At 40.3% G+C, this 15,513-nt stretch overlaps 1 protein-coding gene across 1 annotated transcript in view; it reads left to right on the forward strand.

Annotated features, from left to right (window-relative positions):
* The window catches only part of CUBN (cubilin), a 144,306-nt gene that overhangs the window by 48,696 nt on the left and 80,097 nt on the right, over positions 1–15,513 (forward strand). The window contains exon 28 of the mRNA XM_066562336.1: positions 7,458–7,617. Coding sequence (XP_066418433.1) covers positions 7,458–7,617 — 160 coding nt within the window. The remainder of the gene's footprint in view (positions 1–7,457; positions 7,618–15,513) is intronic.

Here is a 15,513-nt window from a genome sequence, read left to right on the forward strand (position 1 = left end):
ATCCTTCAGTGTAAGACTGTAAGGATAAAAGTGACAATTCTCAGGTTTCTGTGCCAGGCTTCATATACCACTGGTATACAACGAAATCTTAGCCCATGCACTGATTTTCAGTGAGAGATCTGGATATTTAAAAGGAGAGTATCAGGCCCAAAAGCTGTCCACCCTAAACAGGACCACCTCAGCACTTTGATTTTTTTGTTTTTCTAACTGCCTGCATTGCCAGAATCAAAGTACACTTTGGCTCTGCTGTTTGAAAGGTTACGTAGAGACAAAATTACAAATGCACACAAAACCCCCGACCCCTCACACCAGCTAAATCTGTAGTGATGCCAGGGCTGCCTGGTGCCTACAGAAACCTCAGATGACGAGAAGCACAAGTGAAGCCAGCACAGACTCCTCTTTTGGACTCTCAAAATGAGTCAGACCTTCATGGACTTAGCGTTTTCCACACCCTGCCAGCTCACAGCAATGTGACTTAGCCTGTTTCTTCAGAAAAAAAGCATGCTGCAGTGAAATGCCTGTGAAACAACACCACATGATGATGGTGTGCACGCCCCTTGTTGGAGAAAGAATATTCGGGACTCATCTAGTTGCAGCTGGATTCTTGTTTCCTTTGTTCTTCTTCTGTACTCTAGATTTTGCTGGAAAGCCTGGCCATTATCTGTGAGTCTGTCTGCTTATCACACTCAGCACAGGCATTGCATTAAAAAAGTTAGGTTGTGGCTGGAGAAACTTCATTTAAGTCAGCCAAAGATTCCCCTCATCAAAGGGGAGACCCCAGCCAGCTCAGAAAAAACCACACTGAATTTTGTGGAAGGTCATGTGCACCCCCTGCACTGTTCCCATAAGCCAGCCTGGAAGCCTAAGAGGCAGGAATATTTCCCTTTTTTCTGTCTCCATTTGCTGACACCAAGCTGCGACTCTCCATGGTGTCCATAGACCTGCATGATGCAAATTTTCTCAAATAAGGGGGGATTCCCAGAGCCCTTCCTGCCCTCTCTGGCCCTTTATGGTGTCAGTGTGATGTTCCGTCCCCTTACAGTTCAGTTCATCTGGGCTGGCAAAGCCCGGACAGAAGCACAGCCCTGGCACAAGTCAGCAGCGCTGCAAACTGCTCAGGCCACCCTGGGCTTTTCAGGGCAGGCACATTCTCCACCCCCTTAGGCACAGCCCCTCCCTTTGTAGGCAGCTTTTCACACAGATTTCTGCTGAAGAGTAACTTTGGAAATATTGTTGTCCCAAGCTCAAAAGCAGTCCTGTTCCCTCCACCATGAGTGGATTCCCGCTGCAGAGGAACCGCCTCAATTTCTGCTTTGAGGACAGCAGTCACTCAACCAAAATAGCAACAGCCTCATCACCAGGAGTGTGATCCCACTGCCACAAAGGCGTGGATCCCCAGGCAGTCCTTGGTCAGCAAAAGCTGCAGAGACACTTCAGGGACCCATCTGGATTCTGTCCACCACAGCATGCTGATTGGGAGGAGGTGCCTTCCCAATAGAGCTTTGGAGATTTAGGATGGTATGCTGAACAAATAAGGTTTTGAGTGCAGATTTTGGGATGTATTGGCTAGGTGGATGTCTCCTAGGCATTCCTTTCTTCAGGAGCAGTTATTTCCTACTCCTGTTCTAAAACAATTTTAAAATTTAATCCAAAGCTACACCCTGCATTTCTTACATTCTTATAATTCATTAATTGCTAAAAAAATACTGGTTTCATAAAATTTCAAGAAATAAACCTTCCCTAGAAACGACAGGAATGTGCATATATGACTGTAGTTAAAAATCTTTGTTTTCTTTGAGAAGGAAGGAAATGCTAATGCAATAGGTGAAAAACTATTTTTTAAAAAATCACTCCAGTCTAATGGGGACTTCAACATTGCTCAAAATTTTAAGAGGGCTCTGATTATTTTAGGCTCAGGTTACAAGACAAAACATAGACTCAGATAAAAATGTTACTATTAAAAAAATAGACATTAATTAATTTATTTATTTCCATATGTTAGATAAATCCCAGCAAGATTAACTAGTATGCCTCCATGTCTAAGTGATGCTTGATGTCAAATTCAATTGTCCTATAGAATAAAATGGTTCATTAGTGAAAGTGTGTCATTGTGTGGAGATAAGAAAGGTGCATATGGTGGTCAGAGCATGAACTTTCATCATAGGGCATAAACATATTTAAATAATCACATTAAATAATCATATTAAAATATTAGTTAGAACGAGTTCTTAAGGAAGGCCTTTTTCTAGCGGCAATTGCAAATTCTTATCATCCAAGCACAAACATAATCTTATTTTGTTCTCCTGTTTGTGCAGAAGTGTCAAGGCTCCATGTAGTCAGTCAAAGTATTAAGCTGCCTTTGTTTCAGTGAAACAATGTCATTGTGGTGCTCAGCTAGCACATTGGGCCACATCCTGGAAATTTAATTTGTTTGGATTTTCCTCTGGCTGACAGACCTGCAGGTTCTTAAGTTTGCACTTTACCCTACTGGAAGGAAATGTGTTGCTTGGAAATTAATTATTTTTGGTTTTGTTAATTCTTGTTTTAACCATTAATGGTGATGTCTCTTTAGAGTGCATTCTCTTACTTGGATGAGGATTATTTTTGTTTTTTGCTTCTTTTTGTTTTCTGGTAATATATTTGTGGCAATGCCATCAAAATTTCCTTTCCAGAATTTCTTTTCCTTTCATTTCCTTTCAGGAAGAGCTATTCAGAAACCTGTAATCACTGCCTCTGGTGTTTAGATCCAAACAATCCCATATCAGCTTTCCCAGTTCTAAGAGGAAAGGGATACTTGCATGTGTCACAGTGCCCTGGAGGCTCCGAGCATGGGTGGGACACTCATGGCTCTGTTGGTTTGATCCAGGGCAGTGCCTCCTTTCCTGAGCTCTGCAAATACAGCCCAGGACTGCTGCTGCTGGTCCCTGTATTGAGGTTTTCTGACAGCAAATAGTTTGTTTCAAGCCTCAGTTGGAGACAATTATTACTATAATTGCTCATTATTATGATGAATTCGTGACATCTGATGACAGTATTATTTACAGTACAATGAAAGAGAACTGTCAGTATTCATAGGATAGATTTCCCCCTCATATAAAACTGAAAGTTTGTTTTTGAAGACTGTCACCTCTAGATCAAGACTATATGTTATTACTAACTAGTGTACATAAGCAGCTTTTTTCCACAGCTGATGAGGCATGGGCTTTCCCTCTGCAATATTTTTCCTGGTGAAAAAACCCCCCATGCCTATAGAAATAACATTCTCCAGGAGAAAACTGATATTTTGCCTTAACAATCCCTTCCCCCCACCTCCCTGCTCCCCACCCCCTAGTTTTCTGCCAGGAAAACTGAACAGATGGAGTCTTACTACCAGTCTGAAAGGCTCCCTTTTGCAAGACAGAGTAAGCTTGACAAGGCAGTCGGCTAGAAAATTGTCCCTACCTCGAGTATGTCCAAATGGAACACATTCCATGGTTATTTTCCCCATTTTTTTATAGATCTTTATTTCTTCCAAGTAGAGGAAACCTCATTTTCCAGCCAGCTCAGTCCTTGAGCCCCTGCTCCAGTTCTGGTAATGAGCTTTTCTGTGACACAGGTCATGCCCTTTTGCTTTGCTCCTCCAAAGAGAAGCGAACAGCTGTGGCCTCCAGGACACCATTATTGGTGTTAGTGACATATTTCCAGGCTGAAGAGTCAGAAGAGCCAAAATGCAATACTGGTGGCCATGGTGTCCCCCAGGAGAGCTGCCCAAGCCAAGCCCTTCCTGCAGCTTTTGCTAGTCCTGCTCTCCCAACCCTGTTCTAATGTACAGCAGATGGTTTTCAGCTGCCACTTGGCTGTGGGGCAGTCACACAGCTTGATTTACCCCTTAGAGAGCTGGTACCTCCCCTTTTTACCTTCATGTCAACCTATACACTTGCTCCTAGGGAGACTGGTAAGGAGTTTCTTCTAGCAGTTATTGAGCCATGCCCAATAATTCATTTGAACATAACCCATCCCCCCTGGACCCAGGGCTGCAGGCTGCTGCAATGATGTGTTCTCCTTGCTGCAGAGGGCAAATGCTCCTTTTTAAGGAGAGGCTAAGGATCTGAATATGTGTTGCAGGTGTCTGCCTGTTTTGCTGGTTGAATTGTCTGCCAAAATTATTATGAAGTGCTTGGATTTTCTGGTGGAGGCTAAAAGGTCTGAACAAATAAATATATTACAAAACCAATATATACACAAAAAGGGAACAAGCACTTTCTTCCCAATGGGGAGCTGGAAGAGAGTCCAATTACCAGTTCCTGGAGTCAGTATGGTGCAGGAGTGACTAATACACTGCCCCAAAATCCAATTGTCTTGCACAATCATAAGGAGAATCTTGCCTCATATAGACTGCAGAAGAACCTTCCCTCAATTTGCAGCAGTTTAAGATAACACAGCTGACAAAGCAGGACCTGACACAGGAAACATTATCTCAGATATCAGGAGAGAAATTATGGCTCATGAGAGCTGTGTGCAGCTTCAGTTTCCCTTGCCTGTGTTTGTGTGAGAGCAAAAGGTGGTTTGAGAAGTTCAAAATGCCCTGTGAAAACACACAGCTGTTCCCTTCATTTAGAAATGAAAGACAGCTCAAAAAAGCCAGCTGTAATTCTAGCAGTCGTGGTTCTGCCTCTCTCAATGAGTTACAGCTGGCCAGGCACTCAAATTCCCTGTGAAATGCTGCTCTGAACTCAAACCCACGGGGCAGCACGGCATGAAGGCATTGCCATAGTAACCATGCTTTGTGGCTAGAAAAACTGATGGACTGTTTTCAGAGGAGATGACATAGAAATGTGGCATTCTCTGACTTAGATAAAAATAATACACTCTTGATGAATCAAATTGCAGGAGATGCATGAAGCTTTTTTTTGTTGCTGTTTGGAAGTTTCTGGGTATGATTCAGTCCATAGTTCTTTAGAATGGGTTTGCATTTGTAATCACTAGAATTAACAGTACATTGTAAATATCTACCTTGACATAGTTTTAGCTACTCTTCAGAGTGATCTTCACATTGATTCATTCTTCACCATTCATATTTTTCTGGTGTAAGATTTCCATGGCTTGAAGCCACAGAAATATGAGTAGTATACACCACAAATTGATCAAAGGAAATACTATTAAAAAATCTAATTAGATCTGACTTGATTTCATTTTTCTGAACTTATGCCTTGAAAGAATGTGTAAAGCTCTCGTGCTGGCTTGGAAGAAGGTCATACCTGTATTGCTGGGCATGGGACAGCTCATCTGTCTATCAGGTGGTCCTTCAAATTTTATATGTGGAAAGAATACAGATTGATATTTAACATATTGCCATCTAATCTTTAGGACAATTTCATATTTATTTTCAAACACATCTGATCACTACCAGCAATGTGTCTGCAATTAGAAACTTTCAATCTTTTCTGATTTCACCAAGAGAAACCAAATAGAGTGATAGTTCTCAATTTGCAATGCACTTAGCTTGCTTTGAGCTTCTCATTGTATTAGACTGATGGTCACCAGTCATTAAATAGGCCACAGAATATTATCATAGAATTATTCCTGCAATTTAACCCTAACTTCTGGCAGAATTACATGGTTTTTTTTTTTTTAATTAAAAAATCCCCAACATTTAAACTGGACTGTCTGCTAGAGAATTTGATGCCATTCAAGTTGATTTTTTGGTCCCAACTCTGTTTTAAATGAGTAACAAGATTTCTGAAGATTCTGCAAGATCAGCATCTTCAGCAGAAAGGCTGGGGGAGCAGAAAGGCTGGGGATTAATGACTTATTCTTATATGAAAGTCTGCCAGAAAATATGCATGAAAATTAGCAGCTAGCATGGTCAATCAATATTTGCTGAAATGTATTTCCACAGTATGACTTATACAGTACTGAACATAGCAGAATTCTTTGTGGAATCAAAGATATTTGGAAAAGAGATTTGAATGGAGAGCAAAGATAAATAAACCTTTGCTGTTTTTCTAGAGATCATAGATTTTATTCTTTGCACAGAGACAACTTTACGGTAATGGCTTCAGAAAAGAGAAAAGTTTTTGTTGAAATTCTGTAAGGAAACATGCCAAAAGTGCACAATGAGAATGTTCAGACATGGTTTCTGTGCCAGTAATTTGTTGGCTTGTGTTAGGAAGATATGCTTTGTAAGACAAAAGATCAGATGAACTGTCACAAAGTGATAATAAAGGACAAGGATTGCTGTTTTCCTAAACTTTAAGAATTGTAGTAACCAAGGTAGAAATAATAAAGCAAGTCCTAACTTGAAAATAACCAGCAATCTGATATTGTAAATCAAAGGCAATCTAGCTAAAATGTTTCATTTTTACTAGCTTTGCAAAAATTACATTCCTCATGCCTGAAAAATGACACTGAGGTATGGGGTATTTGGAGATAACACAGAGGTATGTTCAGTGTGATTTGCTGGATTGAAAAGACTTCCAAAACTAGAATTTGAAATACCATTTAAACCTGTCTGGAGACAACAAATGTAAAGAAGTTAAAAAGTTCTAAGCATCTACTATCACACCATCACATTCATTTAATTGTGAGTATATGACTACCTTCAGACATCATTTAAATATTTAAATACAGAAATATTTTCCTAGCATTTTGTTGCTTTGATTGTTTGGTAGATTTTGGATTTTTTTTAAGAGTGGCAATGTTTTGAGAGTGGCATGGAGGATTCCTCAGCTGTGTTTACAGAACAGAAAGGTTTTCAGGCTGGCTATATCTGACTGATCACTGATTGTCAAAATAGCAGCACATAGGGTATGACAAGGAAATCAAATTTCAGTAGCATGGCTCAGTACAGTTTTCCTCCAAATCAAGACTTTAGCATGAGATTATGAAAACATAAATAAACACATATGAAATCTCCTTGTGTTTTTGAAGATTTACTTTCTTCTGGTTTTCAGTTTGTCCTCACCACTCTGGGAAGCCATTGTGATGTTGACTGCTTGGTTTTCTCCATCAGAAGCCCAGGCAGTTCACTTGGCTGCAGCCTTAAACAGATAGAGATGTAAACAGATGAGTTGTCACCAAGGGGTTTGGAGGCACTCAGCCTGTTGGGTGCATGGGCAAATCAGACCCACGACATCCTCTTTTTCTTTCTATTTCAGTTCACTGCCACTTGCCCTTTATCTTTTTCCCCAGCAACCCCCAATACACACCAAAACAGAAACAGCAAACCCTTCCCACTGCACACAGTGTGCAGCCAGGTTTAAAGACATATTGGCGTTGTATTTACTCATCATTTTACTCAAATCTTTCCACACTCCCCAGGCTCATATTGCTGTACAAGGGTGGCCAGTGGGACAAGTGTCACTATTTTGGGTTTGTTTTTTTTTTTTTTAAATCCTGTACAAAACATTGGGAAGCTGCTTAATTGCGGAGCTTCTTTTTATTCACTGGCTTTTTTTTTTTTTTTAATTTCATTTCAGCTCTATGATGGGCCTGATGCACAATCCAGCCTGATAGGCACTTTCTGTGGACAGTCTCTTCCACTGGCAGGGAGCACTACAGGGACCAGCCTTCATGTGGAGTTTTACTCTGATGGACTGAATGCGAGAAGTGGGTTCCAGATGCTATGGCATGTTGATGGTAAGTGAGCCAGGCTTCCTCTGGGAAGGTTTCCTTCCCTGAATGTGTAAAGGAGTTCCAGCTTATGCCACGCTATGCCATCTAAATAGAAATAACCCATTGCAGCTCTAAATCCATTGCATTTCCTCATAATTGTACACATACTTTCCCAGTGGATGTTTCTGCACATGCACACCATCACAGATCAGCTGATTGGAGACTGAGAGCTGTTAGTGAAATGTGCTTCCATTTCCAGGAGTAGGCACAGGGATGAGGGGCGTGTCCAGAATTTCTGTAATGAACAGGAGATAGATGCTGTCATGGGTAACTGTGAGTGACTTGAGCTTTTTAATGGGAACATTCAGCCCTCAGTTTTCCCCATTCTATAGACTTCTGTTTTCTGTGCAGGCTTCTCTCTAGTTCAATTGAGTGGTACTTGTTTCCTGTGGTAGTGTCCACTTCCAGCTGCCCCCGCCCCATTTTTCTGCATGAAATAACATTGGCCAGGATGTGCATTGGGTGTCTGTTCTTTTGTTCTTGCATGTCATGAAAACTGTCACAGGCCTTATTAAACAGGCAAGCATGCAAGCCAACTATAAACAAATCTGTTAATGATTTTAAAACAGCAAACTATGTTTGCAGTTTCTTCATAAGTGAGGTTACAAATTTAGTAATTTTTGCTCTGCTTACTTAACAGCAGTTGTGTGCTGTAACAAGGTTAAATCGTGTGCCATTGTACATCCCACCAAAGGGGTTCCAGCCTTGAAAATAATTGAGTTGCCCCAGTTCCCTGTCTGTCTCATCAGTCAGCAGCATTCAGGTTTGACTGCATTTGAAGCAGATGAAGAGGGCAGCAGAGGCCCCACTGCACGTTGCTGAGGCTGCTGAACACGGTTTGGATGGAAGCTCCTTGCCCTAGCACAGACTGCTGGAGCTTGAAGGCTCCCAAAGGGCTCTGCCAGCTCCCCAGAGGTGCCTTGCATTCAGCAGGGGAATGAGGGAGCGTTTCTGGGTAGGGGAGGGACACAGGCTGGGAGTGGGATGTGTAGCAGGAGCCAGCAGGGGAAGGGCCCCAGCACAAAGGTACCTTCTTGTGCTTCGGGGTGATGTCATCCTGGAGCTGCACAAAAGAAGAAAAAGCAGAGGCTTTTATGCACAGCCAGATGACATCAGTTCCATACAGTAGCCATGGTGCTGGGTTAACTTGCTTTTCTAAAGCTCTCAAAGCTTCCCAGAATCTGCCTGCATGGTAAACACTCTGGTGCTTTCTCTCCTTTCCCAGCCCTCTGCCGTCCTTTGCTGCACTGCCATTCATTTCTCTGTCAGGCAGTTCTGCCCTTCTGTTCATTCCCGTACACTGAGCTCCACCCTGATGCTGCACAGGGCTCAGGCTGCTAATGTGGGGCTGTGTCTAAGCCCAGACCAGGACCTGTGGGGTCAGATAGGCCTGGCTCTTAGGGAATGTCATTGCTGGCTCAGAACGTCACAGCTGTGACTTCTGACAGCTTGCAATGTGAGTGCAAGTTCCTCCAGAGCTGACCACAGTTGTTATCTTTTTGTTCATTCCAAAAATTTCCCTTCCATTTCTCTGTTGGTGTCATGCACAAATACAGCTATTCCTCTTACTCTTGGTGGCTACATTGCCTGGTTGCCCTAGAGTAAATAAATTAGATATGTCTCTGTGGCTGGGGTATTATATTTACCTCTCCCTTCTGAAAATCTTTCAAGTTCGTAAAAAAAAATTCACTGGAAAAAGTTTCCTTGTCTAGGGGAACTGATCAGGAGATGCAGCCTTTTAGTGGGTATTTCAGAGTGAAGCATTTGGGTCCTTTCTTCCCTGAGTGCAAATTCCTAGGGCAATCTACATCCAGATCTGGTAACATCTCACCTGACAAGAAAATAACAGAGCTACATATATTGCTGAGAGAAGGGCTTTTATTTCTGCTCAAGTGACAAATGTGTGCTCTAGAGTTCAAGCTGCTGTGAACTATTTCTCAGGCTGTCCATGTGCTCCTTAACTGGCAGTTGTGAAGCCTCTATGAGATATATATCAAGGACATTCACATGTTTTGATGGTAAAGAGAGCAGCACTTATGTTTTCCATGTGCCTGATAGATTTTGACACTCTTCCCAGAAACTTTTTTGCAGTTGTGAGGTGGTCAAAAAAAGACAAAAGCTTACTTCATTGATAGCTGATCTGAATAGCCCCTCCTGCCATAGATGAAGCAAAACTGTTTTGATTTAAAATATTTGCGTCTGATCTTTCCAGCTGCTGAGGAAACCTGCTTTAAAAAGTGGCTTCTTTGAAAACCTAAAGGCTTTTACAAGGACAGAATTTGTAACTGCTCTTAAGAGAATGCTTTTATTTATGCTTAAAAGTATCCTATGTAATTGTAACTTGAAAAAAAAAAGAAATAGAAATAGAAAGATTAGAAATAGAAAGAATAGAAATAGAAATAATAGAAATAGAAAAAAATGGAACTAGAAAGAAACAGAATAGACAGTTCTAGTGCAGAGAAGTAAATTTAAAAATTACTTTGTGAAATAACATTGTTCTTCTAAGGGAGTTTCATTGATGAGGATGGATTTTAAAATGATTTGGCTAAATCACTAATGTTTTATTCTGCAGTCAAGGCCTCAAAAGGATTATTTGCCAGTGGAAAGCTTGAATCTGCAAGGTGCTTATTCTACTTTCACTCTGTTTTAGGAAGTTTAATATTGGCAAATATATATGGGACATATATTGGCCCTTTGAGAAAGAACAAACTTGTGGTAACAGTCTGGATATTGCAAAGATAGAATGCCAATCAAATTGCTTTCCCTAAAAAAAAGTCAGGAGGCCAAGAGGGCAAAGGTCTCTGAGTGCAAAATTACACCAGTGCCAACTGTCATATCTGAGGAGACACATATTTCCTGCACACATCACTTACCTTATTAAGCAATGTGCATGTAGGGCCTCACTGCTTTATATTTACATCTGCATTGCATTGCAAGCTCTCTCATTTGGCTGCTTCATGGTCAATAGACCTTTTCAATTTCATTGTCTCTTCTCAGCATTTCTCAGTCCAAATTTGCACCAATGATTCTGCTTTCTGTTTCACATTGTCAGATATATGTGTCAGGTCAAATGCTAAAGTTTGTTGGTTCTTCAGAGAAGCCCTTCAGAAACAGAGGCTAGATGAAGATGCAGAAGCCATTCACTGGAGACATTTTTCAGGCATCCATTAGGATTGCTGAACAGAATATTACCCTTCAGGTCAGCAAGGGAGCTGAGGTCCAGATTTTCTAAGCCTGAATCATAGCTCTGTTGTTTATTTCTTGGGTAAGCTTTGGCAAATTGCCATTTTTTCAGTTTCTGAAAATGACTATTCCTTTTCAGTGTCTTTCTGTCACATTAAGTCTAAGGATGAACAAGGTCTGATATTAACAAATCAGAAAGCAAAGAAAAACCTGAAACAGATCTCCCTTGAATTTTTACTCTCTTGCATAAATTATTATATTATATATTATTATATATATAAAAATTATATATATTATATATATATTATATAAATTATCATGTAAATTATTCTACTTCATCCATTGGATAATATTCTGTAACCAAACCTACCCAAGAAAGCAAAAGTTTTCAGAATCAAATCCAAATTATACTTCACACAGTATTATTGTAGTACAGGCACATGTTTATAGTACATGCTCCTTGCAGTTAGAGTGAGCTTATGTTTACTGAAATGATTCACCCTGAGCACCACAACTGGAAAACTCTGTTCCTTTCATTTCCCTAACTTTGGTTTATGCAGGAGCAGTGCAAGCTCTCTTTAACCTTTATGGATGGGATTTTTCTAGCATGTGGCTAAAAACATACCCCTGAATAAATCTGAAAACCTAGCAAATAATAACGTTTTCCACAGATTACAACATTTCTGTTCAGCTATAATTATTTTTGAGAATAGGGATTCTTCTTTGGTTAATGAACACCATCTGCTAACCAGACAGGCAGTAATATGGAAAGATCTATAAATCATTGCTTTCACAATCTTCAATGAATACGTAAATTTTAGTCAGAGGAAAGCAAAACCACCAAATATATGTTTCCTAAGCTTTCTGTTTATTGTCTGATTTCCTAGCAACTAACACCAGAGTAGGTAGTAGTTGTCAGTATTTTCAGGGGAATTCCAGGACCTTTACACTACTAAAAGAGTACCTCCCCTTTCTTATTTTTTTTCTCTGTTTAACTGCAGGGCTGAAATGTTCAAAATTACTGCAAGGAGGTTGGCACAAACTGGTCATATGCTGTATGCAGTTCAGCTGCAAGCAACTTTTCCACAGTGCAGCTGTCTGCATGTCACAGCACAGAGCAAGACTGTGTATTTCTGTGCTGAGAAAAACTTTTAAAAATGTTTCACTAGGAGCAGAATGGCTTGGTATTAATCACTATTATTTCAGTGAAAGATGAAGTAATGGTGCTTTTTTTTTTTTTTACTCCTAAAGATCAACATTTTTTACTTTGTTGCTATAAACAGCAAAAATTCCATTTTTTTTCAATAGAATCAAAATTTTATTTGATGTTTGCAGACAAATACAAACATTGGGAGAAGGTTTGTACTCATGTAACTTTGTAATCAAAGTTTCATAAGCATTTCAAAAAGTTCATTATTTGAGTTTTGTAATTTTGGCATTGTAGAGCAATCCTGCAAGTGAGTTTAAATTGGGAACACATGTTTTAATCTCTTAAGTATTTATGTAAATATTTTTTAAAAATCAACCAGCATCTATATTTTCGGCAAAGTGCAACAGAATTGACTCTCACCTCATCCTTATAAAGAACAGAAACGCCATGCACAGACTTCCTGGCAGTTGGCCAGAGTTCAGAGATAGTGCTTCTACTCTGATGTGGAGGTTTCTTGTGGCATACGCTGGTCAGTCAAAATAATTCAGGTGTGAAGTTCATATTTGCAAAGATCAGTGAGCTCTTTTTTCTGCTATTAGTCAGTGAATGCTTAGGCATAAACTCAAGTAATTCAGATCTTTTTTGCAAAAAGCTTATAGGAAATTAGTCTCAGAGACCTAAACTTTACCTTCATTTTGCTGAAGCACTTAAAAGGAATCGCTCCATTAAAAAAAAAAAAGGCAAAAAAAAAAAAAAAAAAGCCTTTTCTGGGAACATTTTTAATTAGAAGAAAAGAAATGAGACATTAAAAGCAGTTTGACCTTCTTACTCATGTGCTTCCAGAGAATGTTGATTGAGCTCAGAGGAAATAAAATATAAACCTCTCTGGAGAGGGAGTGTGAGTAATCTGAATGCTACCTACAAGGGTTGCATGGAAGAAAGGTCTGTGCCTCAAAGACCTGCACACAGGCTTTCCTTTCCTCTGAGCCATTTCAGGTTTAAATATAAAACGTCTTTTGTGGCTATCGGGAAACCCTGAGTAGGAGAAGCTGAGTCATAAATGCCTGTTAGGTTTTAAAATGTTCCCAGCTTTCTTTGAGCTGAGATAAATAGCAATTGTCTATTTCAGCAGGCAGTTTTGCCTGCTGAAACTCCCCTGACCCTGTTCCCACCCCCTCAGGAGCTGAGATTAAGTCTGGTTGTTGAGAAATCTTTCTGTTTCCCAAGCTGGAAAGCAGCTTTTTCCTCCTGAGCAAAGCTCTGTCCTTTGGCTGTGTAATTCCAGCTGCTGAGGGGAAAGAAAGGCTGCAAATTCCACTGAGAGGCTTCCCCAACGATGACACCTTTTTTTTCTCCAGTTGTAAAACCTCAGTAACCTGGTTTCTTTAGAGGAAAACCAGGCCATCTTCTAAAGGCACTGGGAGGAAAAAGGGATGGTGCTTTACACTGAAGCCTTCTTCCTCTCCATCTCACTGAATGAAACATGCATGGATATCAAAGTTTCAGGGGATTTAACTTTTACCTGTGCTGACAGCCTCAGGGGAGGAAGTGCACTGCCTTTTTCTCCATAGAGATCAAAGGCAATATTGGTTTAAAATACGCTTAAAATCTTCTTCAGTTCCTAAACTGAGATGCCCAGTAGCTTGACAGTGTAGCTTTGTGACTGCAGGGCAAGCCACCTCTGGCTGCCCCATGTGCAGCAAGGTGGGCAAAAGGGAGAAGAGCTAAGCCTGTGCCAATTCACCTGTGAGACAACTTCAGCTATGGAAAGGTTCATCTGGATCAGTGGGAATTCTTTTGCTTAAAAGGTGCTTTGCTGGTGGATACTGTGTGATGGACTGAGAGAGATCAGTGTTACATAGCTGGCATGGCCTCACAACTGTATTTAGATATCTCCTTTTTTAGCTTAAAATAGATTCTTATAGCTTTGCTCCCTTTCAGATCTGCTGCTCTTACCCCTCATAGATTTGTGTTTTGCAGTCCTAGAAGTGCTATAGCCAACTATGAGTAAGTCAAAGTCAGGTTTTCTGTGTGAAGCTGAAAAACTCAATGGTAGAAATGATGGTAAATGCTTCTGAGACTTAGCAGCCACAAGTTTGGCATGAAAGACATTGAGGAAAATATTTGTACTTAGTTGAAGATCTTGATCTACAGCTTCCTGAAATATGGTGCAAAGCAGAGCAATGGTCAGACACCTTATTCAAATTGCGAATTATTCTTAGATTTAATAGAGATTAAAGGAGTTTTACACATCTGTGTGTATATGTTGAGCAGATCAAAGGAGTGTTTTATTTGGTTTATGTTATGAAATACCCCCTATAAATAAAGGCTCTGATAGAGATGCTATTTATCACTTCTGACATACCACAGTATTTGCCTCAGGGAATATAGAGCTCATGGTTTGTGAGATGGTTTTCTTAAGTATTTTGGGGCTTTTCAATGTGACAGAACCTTTCCTCTGGAGATGAAGCCAAAGAAATTGATGGAGTGTGGGTATTACAAAGCTCAAGTGAACCTATAAATTTTGTGTAAGCAAAATATCAGCGCCTAAATGAAACACTTGGGGGGCTTGTAATGTAAAGAGCAAAAGAAAATTGCTGCTGGAAAGCAGAATGGCACACACAAAAGATCAAACACAGAATCCTTTTTCTTTCTGCATGTGACAGGTACATAGCCACCCTACTGGCATTTCTAAAGGCAAGGTTTCACTATGAATGTAGCTGATCTAAATCTGCCCTGATACTGGGAGTGCTGCTGTGCCTTCCTGCCCTATTTATGCCTGAACTTGTGGGCCGAGGCAGGAATAGCATCTTCCCAGGAATTCATTAAAGAGAGGCTAGTGCTGCACTTAGCACATCTCCATAAAGCAATGATAAAACTAGTCTCAGATGTTCAGCTGCTTTGTCCTGGTAAACCAGGGCCTGCATTTCATCTGAAAAAAGACTGGTGTCTTTTTTCAGTCTAGCTCACAGTATGTAAGAACTTAGTCACCCCAGGGTCTGGGGAGTGGTGTTAGAACAATGCTTTCTTATCTGAAAAAAAACAAACCATAACCTTTCAAACACAGCTTGTTTTACAATTGCAGTGTTACAATTGAATAAAGAAAAGAACATTAAACACACCAAGTGTCAGAAAGTTGGTTTATCCAGTGTGATCTGGCAGCTTGTAATCATGCTCAGTAGGCTGAGGCAAATTGCGTTGTCTTTAATTTCATGATTTTTAAAGCAGTGGGAAAAGGTATTTTTACAATAGAAAGACCTCCCTATGATAACTTAGCTTGTGCATTATTTGAAGTCAGTAAGAGCTGAGAATGGATCTGATTTAGCTTTTTTGAACTGATAAAGTTAGAAGCCAATAAAAAAAATTCACTTTTTTTCTCTATCTCAGCAGTCAGAGCAGATGCTGAGGTTTGGTACCAAATGCACCAAAACAGGAGGTGAAGTACTTCCTGCACAGGCAGTGCAAACTGCTCCAGCCTGCCATTCTCTTCCTGGGTTCCCTGTGGCAGAGCAGACCTTCCAGCCCAG

This window comes from Molothrus aeneus, chromosome 1 (genome assembly GCF_037042795.1).
Source record: "Molothrus aeneus isolate 106 chromosome 1, BPBGC_Maene_1.0, whole genome shotgun sequence".
Lineage (NCBI taxonomy): Eukaryota > Metazoa > Chordata > Aves > Passeriformes > Icteridae > Molothrus > Molothrus aeneus.